The sequence below is a fragment of the Crocodylus porosus genome, unplaced genomic scaffold, assembly GCF_001723895.1.
Source record: "Crocodylus porosus isolate Cpor-Errol unplaced genomic scaffold, CroPor_comp1, whole genome shotgun sequence".
Classification (NCBI taxonomy): Eukaryota; Metazoa; Chordata; order Crocodylia; family Crocodylidae; genus Crocodylus; species Crocodylus porosus.
In genome coordinates this window covers 22,406,478-22,421,838 of record NW_017728910.1, presented here as the reverse complement: position 1 = coordinate 22,421,838, position 15,361 = coordinate 22,406,478, and the positions used below count along the sequence as shown (strand labels likewise).

The 15,361-nt window shown below is 66.6% G+C and overlaps 1 protein-coding gene across 1 annotated transcript in view; it reads right to left on the bottom strand.

The window, feature by feature from the left end:
• Positions 1-4,396: 4,396 nt before the first annotated feature.
• CHRD (chordin) overlaps positions 4,397-15,361 on the bottom strand; it is a 12,779-nt gene continuing 1,814 nt past the window's right edge. Inside the window, exons 2-22 of the mRNA XM_019532522.1 lie at positions 14,613-14,770; positions 13,955-14,077; positions 13,599-13,707; positions 11,849-11,945; positions 11,622-11,763; positions 11,303-11,443; positions 10,740-10,822; positions 10,493-10,640; positions 10,058-10,164; positions 9,523-9,639; positions 8,465-8,621; positions 8,126-8,358; positions 7,765-7,878; positions 7,291-7,494; positions 6,895-6,988; positions 6,638-6,694; positions 6,405-6,508; positions 6,170-6,272; positions 5,740-5,894; positions 5,332-5,425; positions 4,397-5,042 (exon numbers count right to left, since the gene is read on the bottom strand). Coding sequence (XP_019388067.1) covers positions 4,975-5,042; positions 5,332-5,425; positions 5,740-5,894; positions 6,170-6,272; positions 6,405-6,508; positions 6,638-6,694; positions 6,895-6,988; positions 7,291-7,494; positions 7,765-7,878; positions 8,126-8,358; positions 8,465-8,621; positions 9,523-9,639; positions 10,058-10,164; positions 10,493-10,640; positions 10,740-10,822; positions 11,303-11,443; positions 11,622-11,763; positions 11,849-11,945; positions 13,599-13,707; positions 13,955-14,077; positions 14,613-14,770 — 2,608 coding nt within the window. The 3' untranslated portion in view covers positions 4,397-4,974. The remainder of the gene's footprint in view (positions 5,043-5,331; positions 5,426-5,739; positions 5,895-6,169; positions 6,273-6,404; positions 6,509-6,637; positions 6,695-6,894; positions 6,989-7,290; positions 7,495-7,764; positions 7,879-8,125; positions 8,359-8,464; positions 8,622-9,522; positions 9,640-10,057; positions 10,165-10,492; positions 10,641-10,739; positions 10,823-11,302; positions 11,444-11,621; positions 11,764-11,848; positions 11,946-13,598; positions 13,708-13,954; positions 14,078-14,612; positions 14,771-15,361) is intronic.

The following is a 15,361-nucleotide window of genomic DNA, read 5'->3' as shown; positions in this document are numbered from 1 at the left end:
GCCCGGCGCCGGGCAGGCAGTGCCCTCGGCACGGCCCGAGCAGGCGGCTCCAGCCGCCCGTGACTGATGGCTGAGCGCAGACCGGTTCGTGGCCGGGCTCCGGTAGAGTCCGGCTCGCTGTTCTGCCCCCGGCTCAGGCTCCGCTTTCCCAGGGGCTGGCGGGTGGGGAGGGGACCCCATGCAGGTACACGCTGGCGCGGTCAGGTGGGCCCTCTCCCAGGCTGCGGTCCCCCCCCGCCCCCCCGGCCACGTTGCTTGGCCTTCCGGAGAGCTCATGCAGAGCCACAGAAATCCTATGGCCACGTCTGGGCCACCTCCCCGCCACGTGCCCCGCTCAGGCCCCTCTGCATGGGGCGGGACAAGAGTCCTGGGGAGGGGAGAGCCCAGTGCTGGGCCTGGCCTTGGCAGGAGCAGGACACAGACACGGCCGGGCATCCAGGGTGAGGTGTCGCCGGGGACATCTGCGGTCCCCGTCCTCCCCGGGACTAACAGCTGCAGCCTGGGAAAGCCCTGCTCCTGGCCTGGCAGGGGCAGGGGTTGGGCCTCTGCCGGGCAAGGCTATTCCAGCCCTGGTCCTGGCACAGCTCATCCAGGGGCTGTGGCCATGCCTGGGGCTGGGTCCAGGCCATTGTGCTGCCTGGGCCTGAGCATCCATTCGGGGACCTGGACCCCGCTGTTCCCCTCCTACTTCCCTCCAGCCTGAGAGCAGGAAGCGGCCGAGGTATGGCTCACGTCTTCGCTCTGGCACGGCAGGCCATGGGCAGGGTGGCCCATGCCGAGCGCAGCAGCCCTGTGTCTCTGGGCCGCAGCGGGTCACCCCAGGGCCTGCAGGCTGCGGCGGGGGCTGGGGGTGTAGCCAGGCTGAGCGAGGCAGGGGGTGTGTGGGTGGAGGCAGGTCTGTCGGGGCGACTGAAGCCCCCCAGCCAGGGATGGGCCCGACCATGGGGGCTGGCAGGGGCCCCGGGGGTGGGAGATGGTGATGGCCCCCCTTGCTCAGCGGGGGGAGAACAGTGTCTTCTCAGCACAGAGCATCAGCCCCCTCCTGACTTGGAGCCAAGCCCCCACCCCTGGCAGCCCTGCTCTTTGCCCCTGGGTCAGCACGGCCCCCCCAGCCCCTTTCATACATCCGCCCGCATCCCGTTATCAGCTGTTCCTGCTGGAGAGGGCTGGACACCATGTTCCTGGCGTGGGCGCTGTGCCCCTCCAGCACCGGGGCGGGGGGTGCAATCGCCCAGCCCCTCCATGCTGATAAGCCGGGAGCAGCCCAGGTCTTGGCCCGCAGGGGAGGCTGAGGGAGGTGTGGGTGTGGGGGCGGGAATGCTTGCACACGGACGGGCACAGAACAGCGGGGGCAAGCTGCCAGGGGGGCATGTAGTACACCACTAGCCCGCCTCCAGCCTTGCTGCAGCGCGGGGGAAAGGGCCACCCGCCCCACGCGGCCAGCAGAAGGTGCCCCAGCCTGCAGGAGGCACTCATCACCCAGTACCCCCAGAGGCCCCCAGGGCAGGGCCTGCACCCCCTAGACCCCCCCAGCCCGGCTCCTAGTCCCTGGAGGCACTGTTCAGAGACCCCTCACCCCCAGGCCTGCCTCTCCCTACCCTGCTCCCTGGGCAGGCGCCCTGGGAAAGCTCCCTGCCCTCCCCGGCCCATGTGCCCGTGGGCAGGTCCCAGCCCCTGAGCTGAGCTCGGCATATTTGTGCCACCCCCTCTGTCCTGTCAGGGCACAGGGGCCTCCCTGTTCCTTGTGCCAGCCCCGTGGGCACCCCGACCCAGGAAGTGGGTGCCTGCCTCCCACACTGGGCACGGAGAGCCCAGCATGCGCATAGCCACGAAGGGTGACTAGCTGCTGCGCTCACCTCCTGCAGTGCTTCCAGCTGCCACCTCCCCCCAAGGAGCAGCAGCCAAGGAGCAGTGACCTCTGTCCCTGTGCCCAGCCAGGGGAGCGAGGGCTGTAGAGGCAACATCACTCCCCTTCATGCCCGGCTTGCAAGGCCTGATCCCCTTGCAGGCAGTCGGGGTCTAAGAGCTCATTAGCACCCTCTCGGCTGGTGGGCACAACCCAGCACGGCCCCCAGGCCTGGGTGCAGTTGAGTCTGTGGGGACCCCGGGGCTGCCCCGGCCTGGAGCTCCTGGTGGCATCGAGCAGCTCAGTGTGCCCCCTGCCCACTGTGGCAGCCTGGGCAAACCCTGGGGGGGTCCTGCCCTGCTGGCACGGGCACTGCGAGGCTCCCCCTGGCGGGCAGTTGTGGGATAAGCTCCCAGCCCTGGCCTGGAGCCCGCCCTTGGCTCGCTAGTGCGCGCCGGCCTCCGGCCTGGGGCAGAGGGGCCCGGATCACCCCATCGCTATCATCCAACCCCTGCCCGTGCCTGGCTCTGATGGTGCCACAGCAGAGAGCGCCCGGGCGACTGGCGGTTCCTGCTCTCTGCTCCCTCTGCTGCTCCAGTGCCCTACCCCATCCTCCGGCCCCTACCCCAGGGCCCGAACCCTGCCCCCTGGCCCAAGACCCTGGATCAGATGGGCCTGACTGTGTTGGTGGGATGCAGTGTAGATAGTCTGCACTGTGTCCATGACTCTGTGTGTGTGTGTGTGTGTGTGTGTGTGTGTGTGTGTGTGTGTGTGTGTGTGTGTGTGTGCGCGCGCGCAAGGGGGGGTGTACAGGGGCCCTGTGTGTGTTGGGGGTAGGTAGCCGGGGTATTCCAGGTGTGGGTGCCTGTGCACATGTGTGCAGTAGGAGCCATGTGTATGCAGTGTGCACACATGTGTATCGCAGGGGTGCAGGAGACCTGACTGATTTTCTGTGGGGAATCTGCTCTGGAGGGAAAGGGGCCTGCGGGAAGTGGGGCCAGTGCCCCTTGTCCCATGAGCTCTGCAGGCAGCCAGGCACCCACCTGCTTTGGGGCTTCCCTGGGCCCCCTCACCCAGTTTGTGTGCCCAGCTGCCCCGATCTCTGCCCTGCTTTCCCCACCTATTCCTCGCCCACTTCTTCATGCCACCCTAGCCCCCGCACACCACTAGCAACTCTCCCATCCCTACCCCATGTGCTAGGTCGCCTTTTCCTGATGACGGATGGTACCTGTCTCTAGGTACCAGGTTCCTGCCTGCCAGAGATGGGGCTTGTTGTTGTGGGGATGTGGCTTCTCCCCATGTGGACAACTCAGTGCCTGGCTGGCACAGGGGTGTGTAAGCTGGGCTTCCAGACATGGGCTCTGGCTGGAGAAGGACAACTCAGAGCAGCCCCTCCAGGGAGCTGACGGGGCCCTGTGGCCCATGGCAAGAGTCATGGAGAAGTGGGGCTGGAAGGGCCCTCTGGAGTGCAGCTCCCTGCCTGAGGCAGGATCAGCCCTGTCCAAACCACCCCAGGCAAATCCACCATCGAACCTCTTAGCACAACTACCATCAACCCTGACACAACACAAGACATCACACCCGAACCTGCCAAAGGGGGGGCAGGGGGATCACAGCAGCCAATGTCCTACTTCTATAAAAGTTTGTTAATATATGCTCAAGAGTGCTTCCAATACAGAGGAAGGCAAACCCCCTTCCCGCCCACGTCCGTACCAAACTGACTGGGGCAAGTCTGGCTCCAAATGTGACCCTGAGCAGATGGTCAGACCTAAGTCCCAGCAGAAGCACGGGCACAGCCCAGTCATCATCCCCAGCCTGGGCTGCAGCCAGCACCCGAGAAAGGTTTAACCCCCCCGACACATGTAGCAGAAAGAGGGTAGGGGGCAACCAGCAAAGCCCCGAAGCCTGGAAAATACCTGAAGTCAAACACAGCATCTCAAGGGGCTGGACCCGATGATCTTCCGAGGTCCCTTCCAGCCCCGATGTCTATGAAATCTATGAAATCTCTGCGCCTAGATCCCCCGAGCAGTGGCTGCCCGGCCTCTCCCTGAACACCTCCAGCCACGGAGAGGCCGTGGCTTCCCTAGGCGCCTGTTCCACTGCCTCCCTGCTCTCACAGCGAAGACGTTTTTCCTGGGATGCAGCTTACATCTGCTTTGCTGCAATGTCGAGCGCTTGGTCCGTGCCCTATGCTGTGCAGCAAGAGGGGAAAGGGGGGGCTCTCCCTCGGCTTTCTGGCAGATCAGGATTTGAAGCCTGCTGCCATGGGCCTGCACCCCCTGTGCCTGCTACCTGCAGGGCACCAAGCAGCCACCAGGGGGCGCTCCAACCTCACCTGTACCAATGATTTGGGGGGGGGGGCAGGAGCAGCTGGGATGGAGGCAGGTAACTCCGGGCTGGGAGATGCCAGCCCCAGAGGGAGCTGGGCAGTGCCCATCTCCTGAGATGGAAAGCCATGAGCATGCCAGCTTTCACACATGCCAGCCCGTGTGTGCCCTTGTGCCAGCTGGCATGTGTGTGTGTGGTCAGCAAGGGGACGTGGAGCCCAGCTCGGGTTTCACCTGCCGTTTAATAAATACATCGTCTCCAATAATCCGTCTGTGTGGGGGGGACCCCAGCCCCCAGAACCATAAATTACACAGCCCCCAGACCGAGGATGGGGCAGAGGGGGCAGGGCAGGCCAGGGGGAGGGGGACTGTACACTATGTACAGGTTGGGCACGGGGCGCTGTGCTACCTGCCTCTGCCAGGGACTGCACAGCCCTGGCACATGGCCCTGGGCAGTGCCCAGCCCTTGGTGACCCCGACTGGGCTGCGGCTCTGCCCTCCCTGCATTCATGTTAAGTGCAGAGCTGTCCCTGGCCTCCTGTGCCCCAGATCAGCTACCGGCTCCTCTGCCAAGCTGGAGCAGCTGAGGTGACCCATACCATGGGGCAGAGTGAGGGCACAGCTGGGCTCCTCCGGCGCCACTGCCCAGGCCTGAAGGCAGAACCCAGCACATGTTGAGCTGGGCATGTCCGAGGGTCAGTCCAGCCGCGGGCCCCTGCCCCAGCCGGCAGGAGACAGCACCGTGGCCGGGGTCCAGACCTGTTCCCAGCAGCTGCCATGCTCTGGCCACTGGCTGCCCGGCTAGTGGCTCCAGGCCTCCGGGGTGTCATCGTGGGGCTTCTCAAGGACATCGGGGAGGGTGTCTGGGGCTGCGGGACAGAGCCGGGGTTAGGGTTGGCAGGAGCAGGGGGTATCTGGGCTGGGGGCACAGGGGATGCACCAATGCCAAGGCTGCCCTGGTGAACCCAGTTGGTGCCTGCATGGCACAGAGGCCCTGGCATCCCAGCAAGGCCATGGGCATGATGCTCTCCAGCGGACTCAGCTCCCTCCAGCCGCCGGGGGCACTCCAACCCCACCCGCCACTCATTGCGGCTGGGCACAATGGGGTGGGGGGATCTCCAAAGATGGCAGAGAAAGCTGGGCACAGCGCTCACTCACCCTGGCATCTGGTACAGCAGTGGTTCTCCTTCTTGGCACTGCCAGAGCAGGCGGAGGGTGGGCACTCCTGGCGCTGGCAGTGCGTCTCCCCTGCCTGTGGGGGACGAAGGAGGCAGGTTACAGGGGGTCCTGGCCAGGCGGGGGTGGCGGGAGGCTGCAGGGAGATGCCCCAGGGCAGGGGCTGGGGCTGCACAGAGCTCCTCTGGCAGGAGCCATGCCCGTCTCCACCTGGTTGCACCACAGCACTACACTACGCAGCCGGGCACATGACCAGTGCCTGTGCCAGCCCCCCCCCCGTAGCATATCCCATGCCAGTCCTTGCTCAGACCAGTGCCAGCCCTGCCAGGGAGCGTGTCCAGTGTGGGGCCATGCCCAGCACCTGTGCTGGTTGTGCCAGGAGTCACTCACCACACACCAACAGGTAATGCACTTCATTTCACCGAAGGGGGGCACAGTGGGGTGCCAGCTCTCGTTGTTCATGTACCAATGGCGCCCGAAGCGGCAGGCCCGCGGGCCGTCTGCCTGCATCATGTCCGACAGCTCGGGGGGGCTCTTCTCCGGGGCTGCCAGGGCACAGCAGGGGTTGGTGCTGGGCTGGGGAGGGGGTGGGCACTGGGCACACACCTCCACCTCCAGCATCCCCTGCAGGCTGCCCCAAGCAGCAGCCTTCCCTCCCCCGGGGCAGTCCCAGGCTGCCGGTGCTCGAGCAGGAGCAGAAGGGTACGGGGCACACGGGCCATTAACCCCAGCCTCCTGCCCCCACCAGCCTCTAGCCCATCAAGCCCCGGCTCTGAGCAGACCAGGAAGACCCATTCACCTGGGTGGGCATGGGACTCACCTGGGCACTGTTTGCAGCAGTCGGAGGGGCTCAGGCGGACGGGGTTGGTGCAGCTCAGGCGTGGGCACTGCACCTTCTCACAGTGCACCTCGCCGGTCGCCCCCTGTGGAGAGACCACGGGGTGGAGGAGGGCAGCCTTGGAGCCCTTTGCCACAGGGGGCACCAGCCCAGGCCCCCCAGCCCCGGGCTCCCCCTCCTGGGGCAATGCCTGGACCGTGGCCTCTTCCCACGGTACCTTGCAGGTGCAGACAGCACACTTGATGAGGCCAAAGGGGGGCACCACTGGGTGCCACTGGGTGCCAGCTCCCCGCCACGTCTTGTCGCCGTCGAAGTAGCAGCCTGGGGTGGGAAGCGGGTGGGGGGAATGTCAGGGCTCCGGCCCTGAGCCGGGTGAGCAACGCCCCAGTGCCGAGATGGGCACTGCAGCCGGAGCCCTGCCCCAGCCCCTGGCGCTGCCCCAGGACTCACCCTCGCTGCTGTCTCGCGCCTTCTCTGCCTTCGGCGCATCCTGGCCAGGCTTCTTCTCTGTGCGGATGGGGGCACTGTGAGGACAAGCTGGGCACCGCCAACGCCCCAGCCACTGGCCCACCCCTGTGCCCCCCGCTGCCTTTCCAAGGATCTCCTCATGCGGGGAGACCACAGCCTTGCCTGGCCGAGGGGGAGGGCAGCGGGGCGTCTCCCAGGGGCCAAGCAAGGCTGCTGCTGCCCCCTCCCTGCCCTGGTACCTTCGCAGACAGGGCAGCACCGGTTGTCGGGGTGCACCTGGCGCGTGCAGTTGAGGGGTTGGCACAGGATGGGATCGCAGATCACCGTGCGCTTCTGTGGGCAGCAGAGAGGGGTGCAGCTGGCGTCAGACTCGGCAGCCCCCAGTCCCGGGCTCCTGCTGCGGAAACTGAGGGGGAGCTCCCTCAGGGCAGCAGCCGTAGTAGGCTCTTGCCCTCCCAGAGGCAGGGGGCATGGCATGCCAGGAGCCCCAGCCCTGGAGAGAGGCCAAGGCCAGGGCAGCGGGCCTGAGACAGGATCCTCTGATAGGGGTTGGGGTAGAGATGCTCCCTGCCCTGCCCTGCCCTGCCCAGGCCCGCATGCCCCTGTCCCTTCCCATCCGCCCCAGGCCCCGTCACCTGGCAGCTGCAGAGCGAACACTTGGGGTCGTAGGCGGGGGCCCAGCGGGAGCCGTGGGCCCGGAGCTGCCCCTCGAAGAAGCAGGAGTTGGGATCCTTCTTCAGCTGCTCCACGTCCCGTGGCCTGGAGGCCTCCGGCAGATCGTCCTCATCCCTGGGGGCCAGGCGCACGCCCCCCACCTCGCACTGGTTGGGAATGTGCACCTGTGGGGGCATGACACGGCACGGCATGGCGGGGGGGCACGTGTCTGGCAGGGCAGGCAGGGAACTCCCCAAGCCCTTGAGGCAGCGCAGGTGCGGGGCTTGGACATGGCTGGGGGCAGGAGAGGGACTGGGCCAGAGCTGGCAGTTAGCGCCTTTGTTTGCCCACAGCCCATGGCAAACCCAGCAGGGCAGCCGCCCCCATCTCCCACTCCAGCCTGGCCCCCACTGGCTGCCCCGCGGTGAGGTGGGGAGGGCACGGGTGGCACCTACCCGGCCCCGCAGCTCCCCGCGGGGGTGCAGCTTGGTGCTGACTTGCAGGAAGGCCGTGCCCTGTGCCAGGTGCCGCAGCAGCTCTGCGTCCAGGTCCTTCACCACGCCCTGGGCCTGGCATGGGGGGCACGTGTGAGAGGGACCAGTCCTCCCCACCAGAGCCCTGGAGCCACCACAAAACAGAGGAGACCTGGGCCCCTCCTCGCTCTTCTGCCTCATCTCCCAGCCATACTGCCCCTCGTCTCCCCCAGCCCTTCCCAGAGCCCCCTGCCCAGCCATGGGGCACCCCTCCAGCTCCCCATGCCCCCTCCATGGCTCCCCCGCACAGGACCCCCCAGGCCACTCCCTGCCCCGTGCCCACCTCGGTGCCATAGAAGCCCTTGAGCAGGCGCTTGGGCTCGCGGCTGCGTCCAGCCAGCTCGGCCACACCGTGCAGGTGGGCACTGACGGTGCCGTCGTCCGCCCGGCCCAGCCCAGCCACGGCGATCTCGTAATGCAGGTGGCAGTGCTCGTCGAGCCACAGCCAGGCATGGCCCCCGGCACCTGTGCGCACGGCTGGCGCCACGAACTGCCCCGCCAGGGGGGTGGGCAGCACTGCGGGCAAGAGGGTGCGGGGTCAGGTGCTGGGGGCACGGCACCAGCCCCCCACCTGGTGCAGGGCGAGGTGCACCCCCTATCCTGTGGCACAGGGCACGGGTACCTGCGTATCGGGCCAGGAGGCCGCTGTAGAGCAGGGAGCTGATCTGGCCCCGCAGCTCCCCCTCCTCGAAGTCCTTGGTGGCCACGTTGAGGAAGAGCTCGTTCTGCAGCAGCATGTGGGCGTCCCGGGCCGTCAGGTCCTGCCATGTCCCACTGGCCTGACCGCGGTGGGAGGGAGGAGACAAGGGCACAGTGAGAAGCCCCCCATGGATCGCTGTCCCCAGCCCCAGTTCTCATACCAGATGCCAGGGTAACAGCCTACTACTGCTGCCGGCTGCGGCTGGAGCTGCTGCCGTAGCTTGAGCGCTGTGGCCCCAGGTTCGCTCCCCTGCCGCGCAGATGGCCAGCCTCCCTGTATGGGCACAGACTGGCTGGCATTGCCCCTTGAGCTTGGACGGGCTGGGGAAGGGGCATGGGGAGCAGAAGAGGGGGGAGATAGGGGCTGTCGCAACCTGGGGAGAGGCCCAGAAGACAGGGCCCAGCATCGTGGGAGGGGGCAGATCCCTGCACAGGGGGGTGGGCGTGACTTGGACACATGGGGCCTGCCTATGTGACACTGCTGCTCAGGTGGCAAAGGCTGCGCAACCTTGTTAGTGCCTCATGGGGCCGGACCCACAGGGGAGAGCCAGCTCACAGGGGACAGGGCTGTGCCCAGGACTGGGCGGACCCACCCCAAGGTCTCTATCCTGCCTCTGGGTGCAGCCAGGAGCGCAGGAGGAGCAGGACCAGCCGAGGGGAGCCAGCAGCCTGCGTCCCAGGGCAGTGGAGGGTCTCTGGCGGGACAGCGGCTGGCTCAGCATGTGTCCTTCTAGACATCATCCACAGCTGGCTGGGGGCTCGGACCAGCTGGGGGGAGTAGGGGTGTCAAGGAGGGTCCCTGCTGTGAGCTGGCCCCAGGAAGGGCAGAGGAGCCCTTGCTGCCTGGAGGGGTCTCCCTGGGAGAGTCCCAGCTGCTCCCCAAAGCGGGTTGGATCCATCCAGATACCAAAGCCAGTGGCAGACTGAGCCTGTATGGCCCTGGCCCTGCCGGGCAGGCCACGGGTCACCCTGTGGGCTCACCAGCCCATCCTGGTAGCTGGGCGTCATGTCGAACAGGATGTTGCGCCTGCTTTTCCTCCGCGGCTTAGTCTCCAGCGTGATGCTGACGACCTTGCTGCCTGTCCCCGCCACCTGGACCTGTGGGGGGAGAGGTTGGGCCCCAGAGATGGTCTCCATGGGGCTGGTGCCTTTGGCAATACTCCACAGCTCGAGGCAACAGCCCCTTGGGGGTCTGGGGAGCCCCTGGCAGCCTCTTGCTGCAGGTGTTTGGCTTAGGGTGCAGGCTCCCCGTCACAGCACTGCCTAGGGGGGCACTGGCTGCCATAAAACACAGAAGCCCACTGCTCCAACCACTAGCCCACACTCCCTTCCTGCCCTGGCCCTGTGAGACAGCCACACTGGGGACCCCAACCAGAGGATCCAGCGCTGAAGCTGAAGGGGGTCACTGGTCCGGCCCACCCAGTGGCTGGAGGTCAGCCCTGTAGAATGAGGGTGGAGAAGACATGTCCAACTGCACACGCATGGTACGTGGGTGTACCCCCCCGTCCTCGCCTACCTGGTACTCCAGCGTCCCGTTCTCGTGCAGCGCCAGCTTGGCAGAGCCCACAGCTCCTGTCTTGGTTGGCACCAGGGCATCAGCCCCACACAGCACACTTTGGATGGCTGCGAGAAGAGGCACAGGGGCATGGGGCACTCAGGGCATGGCACAGATCCGCCCCCCTGGAGTACCCACCCCCTGACCCATGGCAGCTGCACACTGATGCCTGGAGGGAACCAGCCAGGGCACCCAGCCACGTGCCACCCATCCCATGCCACAGGGTGGGTGGGACTGGCAGCAGCGGATGACTCCACCCCCTCCACCTCCTCTGTGGAAGCCACGCCCCTCCATGGAAGCCCTGCCCCCTCCCCAGGAGCTCCACCCTCTCCATGGAAGCCCTGCCCTCTGACCCCAAGGGTGCAGGGGGTCTCCCTGCCAGCCCCCGGCACTCACTGTCACAGCTCCTCCTGGGTGCGATGGTGCCGGCGAGCTGGCGCGGGGGCCGGCCCTCGCTCTGCACTGCCATCACTAGCTGCCCCTGCCCCAGCCACTGCATCTCGCGGGCCGACAGATCGCTCAACACCTCTGCAAAGTCGGGGGCCTGCGTGGACAGCAAGGGAGGGGGGCGGCAGTGCTCAGCCGAGGCAGGAGATGCCCTTGGGGGGCAGAGGGGGAGGGGAAGGGAGAGGGGGGTGCTTACCTCCGCCGTGATGTTGGTCCACACCTCGCGCACCACCCGGCCCTGGTGCTGGATCTGGAGCCGCAGGGGAACCCACGGGAGCTCTGGGTGGAGAGGGGCAACCCATGCGGTACCCCACCATGCCCCTGCCAGCCCCCACCCCACTGACCTCCCCTCACACCCAGTCCCAGCACCCAGCACATGCCCCCACCCTGCTGCCGTGACCCCCCAGGCCACCACACACCTTCTCATCCAACCTCTTCCCCCATACACCCCAATCCCCCACCAAGCAGCCATGCCTCACAGCCCCCCCCACCTCCCAGGTGCTTGCACCCAGCTACTGACCCCACAACGTGGCCACTTCCCATGGGCCCTGCGCCCCACAGACACATCCATCCCCATAGACAGTCGTAGAGAAGCTGGGCTGGAAAGGACCAGAGCTCATCCAGTCCAACGCCCTGCCTGAGGCAGGATCAGCTCTGTCCAAACCACCCCAGACAAATCCATCGTCCAACCTCTTATTAAAACTACCATCAACCTGGACACAAGACAACAGAGCCCCCTGGCCTGACCCCACTCCTCACCTTGGGCGCCCGGCTCCAGCAGCCCCTTGGCCATAAGGAGGAAGTGGAGATTGTTCTCTGTGTCACTCAGGGTCAGCATGGCGATGCCACCCACACCCAGGTGCGTCGGGTCCACTGAGGTCAGGACGGCGCTGAAGGTCTCTGGGACACAAAGGTCACACGGGTCACTCCAGGCAGGCAGAGGCAGGAGGGGAGGTGGGTCAGGAGGAAGGCACCTGGCGTGGCCTGGCTGGACAGGTGCACAGGGCCCCTGGCAACGGGACGCTCCCCACGGGGTGGAGACTATTTCCGGGGCCTGGCAGGGGAGGAGAGGCCTCACCGGCAAAGAGGGCCCGGTGCTTGAAGATCTGGCCCCGGATCTCGCCGGACGGCTGTGCCTTGGTGACCAGGGAGACGCGGAGCTGCTCGGCCCGCAGCAGCCGGAGGGAGGGTTTGTGCAGGTTCCACCACACGCCGCAGATCTGCGGGGAGCGGGAGGTGCTCAGGGGGTGCCCCGGCCCCAGCCCAGCCCCAGCCCCAGCCCCAGCAGCACCCCGGCCCTCTCACCATGGTGTCCCGCGGATCCACATTCCTCTGCACGGGGTGCTCGAACAGGACGCTGCCATCGGGCTCCGTGAAGCGGACGCGGCTTGGCCGGCCCAGCCTGTGGAGAGGACCCGGCGCCAGACCTGGCTGAGCTGTGGGTCTGCCTGGGGCTCTGGGACCTCCCAAGTGGTCCCAAAGCAGCCCCCGCAGGGCCAAGGGTCCTGGCCAGCCCCTGCCCTAAGCAGGGGCTCCTATGCACTCCCTGGCTGGAGGGGGCATGGGGAGCTGGGCAGTGCCCCGCTGGCCCTGCGGGGCTCCAGGTGCAGCTGGATGGGAGCCAGGCCGCAGAGCTGCCTCCACGTGCCATCGAGACTTTGGGCGGCTGCGCCAGGCCCTCCGAAGGAGGGAGGGGGGGATGACTGCATCTCCTGGGCTGGGTCCAACGAGGCCGGGCCATGGGAGGACACCATCCTCTGGGCAGGGGGGGTAAGTTTGGGTTGGGGCGCGGGGGGGTAAGTTTGGGGTGAGGGGCGCCGGGGCTTCTCCTGGCTGGCTCGCTGGCAGCCAGAGTCTCTGCGTCATCCCCTGCGGGGCCAGGGGCAGGCTGTGAGCGCCAGATGTGCACCGGCACTCCGGCGTCTGGCAGGGTGGGAGCCGGACAGGCCTGGCGGGTGACGAGGTGTGTGCACAGGCGCCGTCATGAGTGCATGCGTGCTGGGGATGGGGGCAGCATGGCCAGTGGGGCAAAGTGGAAGTCTGTGGAGCAGATTTTTGGGCAGCTTCCCCAAGAGCTTTGCTGGGCCCCCCCCAGGGACAGGGAAGGGGCTGGGAGCTCCCTGCCCCACCTCACAAGCCCCCTGGTCCTGGCCTGGGGCCTGGCTCCCTGCTCCAAATCCCCCTTAGCACCTGGGGATGTGCACCTACCATCACTGCCAGGCTTATCTAACAGATCCTATAAGGGGCCGGGGCAGGTGCCTCATCTGCACAATGCCCCTAAGGTCAGGAGGCATCAGCCCTCCACCCCTGGCACTACCTCTGGCACTGGGGGGGGTGGGGTCTGGCCCAGAAGCAGGCCCAGGATGTCGCCCCTGGGTAGGAGGCACCTCGATGCAATGGCTGGGCCCTTGGCCGTGTGTGCAGAGCCCCAAACCCGGCCAGGGATAATAAGCATTTGAGCTCCTCTGGCTACACGGCTCGGCCTGGAATTAGTCACCACTTTACTATGCAAAGCCTGGAAAGGAGGAGGAGGGCCGCAGTGCTGGGAAACAGGGCCCAGCCTCCCCAGTGTCCAGATGTGGGGATCCCCAGGCCGCCAGGGTGATGGGAAGGGGAGGGGGGTGACAGGCTGCTGCTCCCCAAGCCTGCCTGAGCCGGGGTCCCCACTAGCAGCAGCTGGGGGCATGGGGAGGCTGGGAGGGGGCTGGGCCCGCGACCATGTGTGCTTGGATCCTGTTTATTGGCTGCCATCCCATTCCCTTGAATTTGTTTTTAATAAAAACCTTGAGGAAAGGAATGTTCCTGCTTGGGACGGAGCCGCGCGAGCCCCGGGAGGATGGTCTGGGGCAGCCCAGCTGTTCCACACGCCCGGCCAGCTGCCCCACAGCCATAGCCAGCCAGCAAAGGGTTAAAATACCCGCTCCCTGTACCCGCGTGGCCACGGCCCTTTGCAGGGTCAGGATTTGCTTGCACCTCTGCCCCAGAATCTGGGGTGCCAGGGGAGCCCCCCGTGATGCCCTGGTGGGGGGAAGGCCTCAGGGGTGGGGGCACTCACCGCTCATAGCTGATGGAGAAAAGCAGGTAGGAGCGCACGAGGGTGAAGCTGGCTTTGGCCACGGCGCCGGACGCAGGCTGTGAGGCGCTGGTGAGCAGGGCCACAAACTCTGTGGCGGGGGGACAAGGTCAGTGCATGAGGGGCACTGGCGGGCATGGGGGTCTGGGCACCTGAAGAATGCCACCCCCCTCAGGTGGCATCAGAGCAGGCTGCGTGCCAGGGCCGGGAGCTCCTAGCCTCAGCTTTGCAAGTAATAGGCCAGCCCCTGTTTCAGCACCTGCTCCTGCCCCTGCCTCAGCCCCATCCTGATCCCAGCTGCCTTCGGCCCACGGGCACCCTGGTCAGGCCAGAGCTACCTGCCCGGCTGTCGTCCCGTGCCAGGTCCTCGGTGCTGAGGTAGGAGCGGTCATTGTGCAAGCCGTCCTCCTTGTCCTGGGAGGTCTCGAAGCTGCCCGGGGGCGGCTCGCGGCTCTTCTCAGCTGGGGGGAGAGAAGACATCCTGGGTCAGGGACTGGTGCCCCTAGCGCAAAGGCGGGGAAACTGAGGCACAAGGAAAGGCAGGGCTGTGTCGGACTTGCCCTGCCAGGCCTGGGCAGGCTCAGGAGGGGAATGCATGCCTCTCCGGCCTTCCTGCCTATAAGCCACCCTATAACGTCCAGGGTGGGGGGCAGGTGGGCACAGGGGCCGGGGCAAGCTGCTGCCCTGTGCATTCCTGCCACCCTCTCTCGGGGCAGGGACCCTGCCACCCCTGGCTGTGACCCCCTGGGTGGTTTCCAAGGGGGGGCCTTCAGGTGCCTGCAGTCACCCCCTGCCTCAACTCCCGGCCCGTGCTGGCGGGCTGGCCCGTCACGTGTCCTCGGTCACTGCTTCCCGTTGCCGTGAGACCCAAACAAACAGGGAAATTCCCTCCACCCCGAGAACTGAGGACACCTCAGCCCACGCCACAGCCACAGCCACCGCCACCGCTCCCTGCCAGGGCCTGTGCCTGGTATCCCCTGCTAGCCAGGGCCTTACCCTTGGGGCAGGACTTGCAGCAGTGGCCTGGCAGCAGGACAGCCTCGCTGCAGGGCGGGGGGGGGCAGTCGTGCTTAATGTTCTTGCAGCTGACTTTGCCCGTGGCCTTCCCCCGGCGGCTCCGCTGCTGCAGGGGGAGAGCGGAGTGTGCACGGGGGCTGTGGGGGGCAGCATGCAGGGAGCCTGCCTGCTGCCGGGGAGGCAGGGTGTGTGCATGCATGGGTGCATGTATGTGTGTGCATGTGTGTGTGTGTGCATGGATACGTGTGTGCATGCACACACACAGCCGTGCATATGCACATGTGCCTCTGCAGGTGTGCAGGTATGTGCATGAGTGTATGTGTGGGTGCGGGTGCATGTATGTGTGCACACATGTGTGCATGTGCCTGTGTAAATGGCAGGGCACCTTGCTGCTCCAGGGGAACTCAGCAGCATGGACCCAGGGGGCAGCCTCTCCCCGCCTCTCCAGGGTGAAGAGGGCCTGATAGGGGAGCTGCCTGCTGCAGTCTGGGGGGCTGGGGCAGGTGAAATGCAGTGGGGCTGCATGTCCTCCATGAGCTGGGGCTGGGATGGTTTGGGGCTGGGCTTGGCCAGGGCTGGGCTGGGTCCCCGGGCGGTGATGCAGGGGGGTGGGCTGGGGCTGGGTCTCAGTGTGGTGATGCCCTGGTGTGGTGATGCAGGGAGGTGGGCTGGGACTGGGCTGGGGCTGGGTCTCCGTGTGGTGATGCAGGGGGGCGGGCTGGGTCTCC